The 2,952-nt window shown below is 37.5% G+C and overlaps 1 protein-coding gene across 1 annotated transcript; it reads right to left on the bottom strand.

Annotated features, from left to right (window-relative positions):
• Positions 1-536: 536 nt before the first annotated feature.
• LOC135218050 (uncharacterized) lies at positions 537-1,565 on the bottom strand. Its single transcript, XM_064254195.1, has one exon. It carries the CDS (start codon positions 1,563-1,565, stop codon positions 537-539), a length of 1,029 nt encoding a protein of 342 aa, XP_064110265.1.
• Between the last annotated feature and the right edge of the window lie 1,387 nt (positions 1,566-2,952).

The raw sequence follows: 2,952 nt of genomic DNA, 5'->3' as shown, positions 1-2,952 counted from the left end.
CTGCACACTCCTTGGTACCAGTTCTTTAGTATCCTTATCACTTCAGTGATATACCATAGTGTCTGCCACTCTCCACATTCCATCTCTCCATATGAATCATACGCTTTCTACAAGTCTATAAAAGCACAGAATATTGGCTTTGCATACTCTCATCTCTTCTCAATTATCTGTCTTAAGGTGAAAATTTGATCCACTGTTGACCTTCCACTTCTAAAACCACACTGCTGTTCTCTAAGTTTCTCTTCTACTATAGGTCTTATTCTGTTAAGTATTACTCTCATGAATATCTTCCCTGGGACTGACAGTAAACTTATGCCCACGATAGTTACCACACTCCCTTTTGCTTCCCTTATGTTTATATATTGGTATCATAATTGCCTTTTTCCAATCACTTGGTACCACCTCTGTTTTCCAAACTATGTTAAAAACAACTCTTAATGCCTCTATCATCCTTCGTCCTCCTGCTTTTAGCATCTCTGCAGTTATACCGCACACGCCAGCAGTTTTTCCATTTTTTACAGATTTTAAGGCCTCTTTCACCTCTTTGCACTAATATCTTCCTCTTGTACCTCCAGTGCCTCGTTTAAATCTGCAATGCTCTTTTTTTTTTTTTTATCCCAATACCGGGTAGTATCAACATTTAGGAGTCTTTCAAAATACCTTGCAAACAGATTCCTTTTCTCCATTTCGTCTGTGACCAAGTTCCCATCTTCATCCAACATCCCATGCACTCCCCTCCAAACTTTTTCTTGGCTTGCGTTCCTCAAGAATCTCACAGCTGCAAACATAGCCCTGCTCTCGCCAATTTCCATAGCTACTGCAACTTTGGTAGCTCTTTCTTTCCAAAACATGTTTTGGTCATGCTTCATCCTATCACTTAGTTCTCTCAGCTTTCTATTTCTTCGTCTTTTTAGTTGTTGTTTCTTCTCTAGGTCTTGTTTATCGTCCACTTGAACTCTCAACCTTTGTTGCTCTTCACTTAAAACTTTTGCTTCATCACTGAACCAAGGTTTGCTGTTAATTCTCTTATAACCTAACACCTCTGTTGCTACGTCCTTAGTATCAGAACTTAATATTGCCCATGATTCCTCTGAATCCATATCCATATTTTCCATACCAATTAATGCCGCAAATTTGCCTCCTACCTTCACCTCATACTGTTGTTTAACTCTTTCATTTCTCAAATTATCCACATCAAACTTTATAGTTCTCCTTTTTTCTTGATTGGCCTGTATCTTTATTCTAATCTTTGATATTACGAGTTTGTGGTCAGAAGGAACACGGCGGCAGCCCCTAAAAGTTCTGGTGTCTAATATAGACTTCTTCCATTTCTGATTTACAATAACATAATCTATCAAATTTTGTACCAATCCATTTGGCGACACCCATGTAGTTTTGTGCTCTAATTTATGGTTGAAATATGTGTTTGTTATAGATAACCCAGATGCACCACATAGCTCTAGGAGTCTTCTCCTATTATCATTTCTTACTCCAATTCCAAATTTTCCAATTGTTCCCTGAAAGCCATCATACTCTCTTCCTACTTTAGCGTTAAGATCCCCCATCAGCAACAACATATCATGTCTTCTAACCTTCTGTATAACTCCAGTTAGCTTTTCATAGAATTCATCCTTCTCTTCTCTTCTCCACTCTCTTCAGTAATGCATTCACCTGTATAACGGTGATGTTTGTATATTTACCTTGCAACCTGCAAGTGACTATTCTCTCATCAATACATTCATAATGCTCCAACATTTTTTCAGCTTTCTTACTCAAAGCAATTGCTACACCTCTCTCATGTTCTCCCTGGTCTTTACCAGAATAGATGAACAACACATCCTCTGTTCTTACTTTTCCACAACCAAGCCACCTAGTTTCACTCAATCCAGCAATTTCCAAGTTGTATCTCTTGATTTCCTGTGCCACTAAACTTGATCTTCCTGTCATATACATTGTTCTCGCATTTAGACATCCAACTCGACAACTTTTTTTTGTGTTGTAGTGTGGCCGACTCCCTTCTGGTGAGGCACCTCTGTGACCATCTTCCACCAACCTCCTCCCACCAATGTCTTGAGGGTTTGGGAGGAAAGCATCATATGAGCCAGTTCGAAGTAAGGGACCAAGGTCCATGGCCACCCTGGCTTGGGCCTCATTAGTATCCTCAGGAATTCTTTCATTTTTTAAATAACTTGTTTCATTTACACTTTATTTCGTGTATTCTCTACATTTCCTTTGTAAAAAATCCCCGTAGCTTTGTTGATTGCCCTTTCTCTGAACCATTCCGGGTATGCCAATGCATCAAAGCTTTTACCGATGTAATTTATTTCTTTATCTATCTTGCAAGGGTCACACATTCTCACTACCCTAAGATATAAACATGTTAGAACACCTATTTTTATATCATGAGTGAGAAAAGAGAAGAAATGAATAAATGAGTTTATATATGTGGGCTTTCTATATGTGCTGAATTCATATCCAGTTTCTTTCCTTTCTATCTGTATGTCTAAAAAGGTCAGTTTATTATCATTTTTCTCTAAAGTAAATAGGTTGTTGTTATCAAACCTATTGAGTTCGTCTAGAAAAGTTTTTATTTCACTTTCATCATCTTGCAGAATGGGAAAAATATTATCCACATATCTCCACCAACCTTTCAATTTAAAGTTAGGGACATTAATATTAGGAACTATAGTGCGTTTACTTTTCTAAGATCGCTATGGTGTGGCTCGTACAGATATCATATGCTGCCAAATTTCATGTTATTGTAATCATATTAGCTTCATGGAGTCTACTGAAATAGTTTTCATTTCTTGAAATGTAGTTCTGGTTTCCATCAGATATTTTGACTATACCTTATTTCGTATATTCTTCGTTAAAACCTCATTTTCATTTATGAAAATGAAGATAAGGCATATTTTTCCCCCGGCGAAGCCAGATCTGAGTTTAGGAGACCTA

This window comes from Macrobrachium nipponense, chromosome 9 (genome assembly GCF_015104395.2).
Source record: "Macrobrachium nipponense isolate FS-2020 chromosome 9, ASM1510439v2, whole genome shotgun sequence".
Lineage (NCBI taxonomy): Eukaryota > Metazoa > Arthropoda > Malacostraca > Decapoda > Palaemonidae > Macrobrachium > Macrobrachium nipponense.
This window is presented reverse-complemented; position numbering and strand designations above follow the sequence as displayed.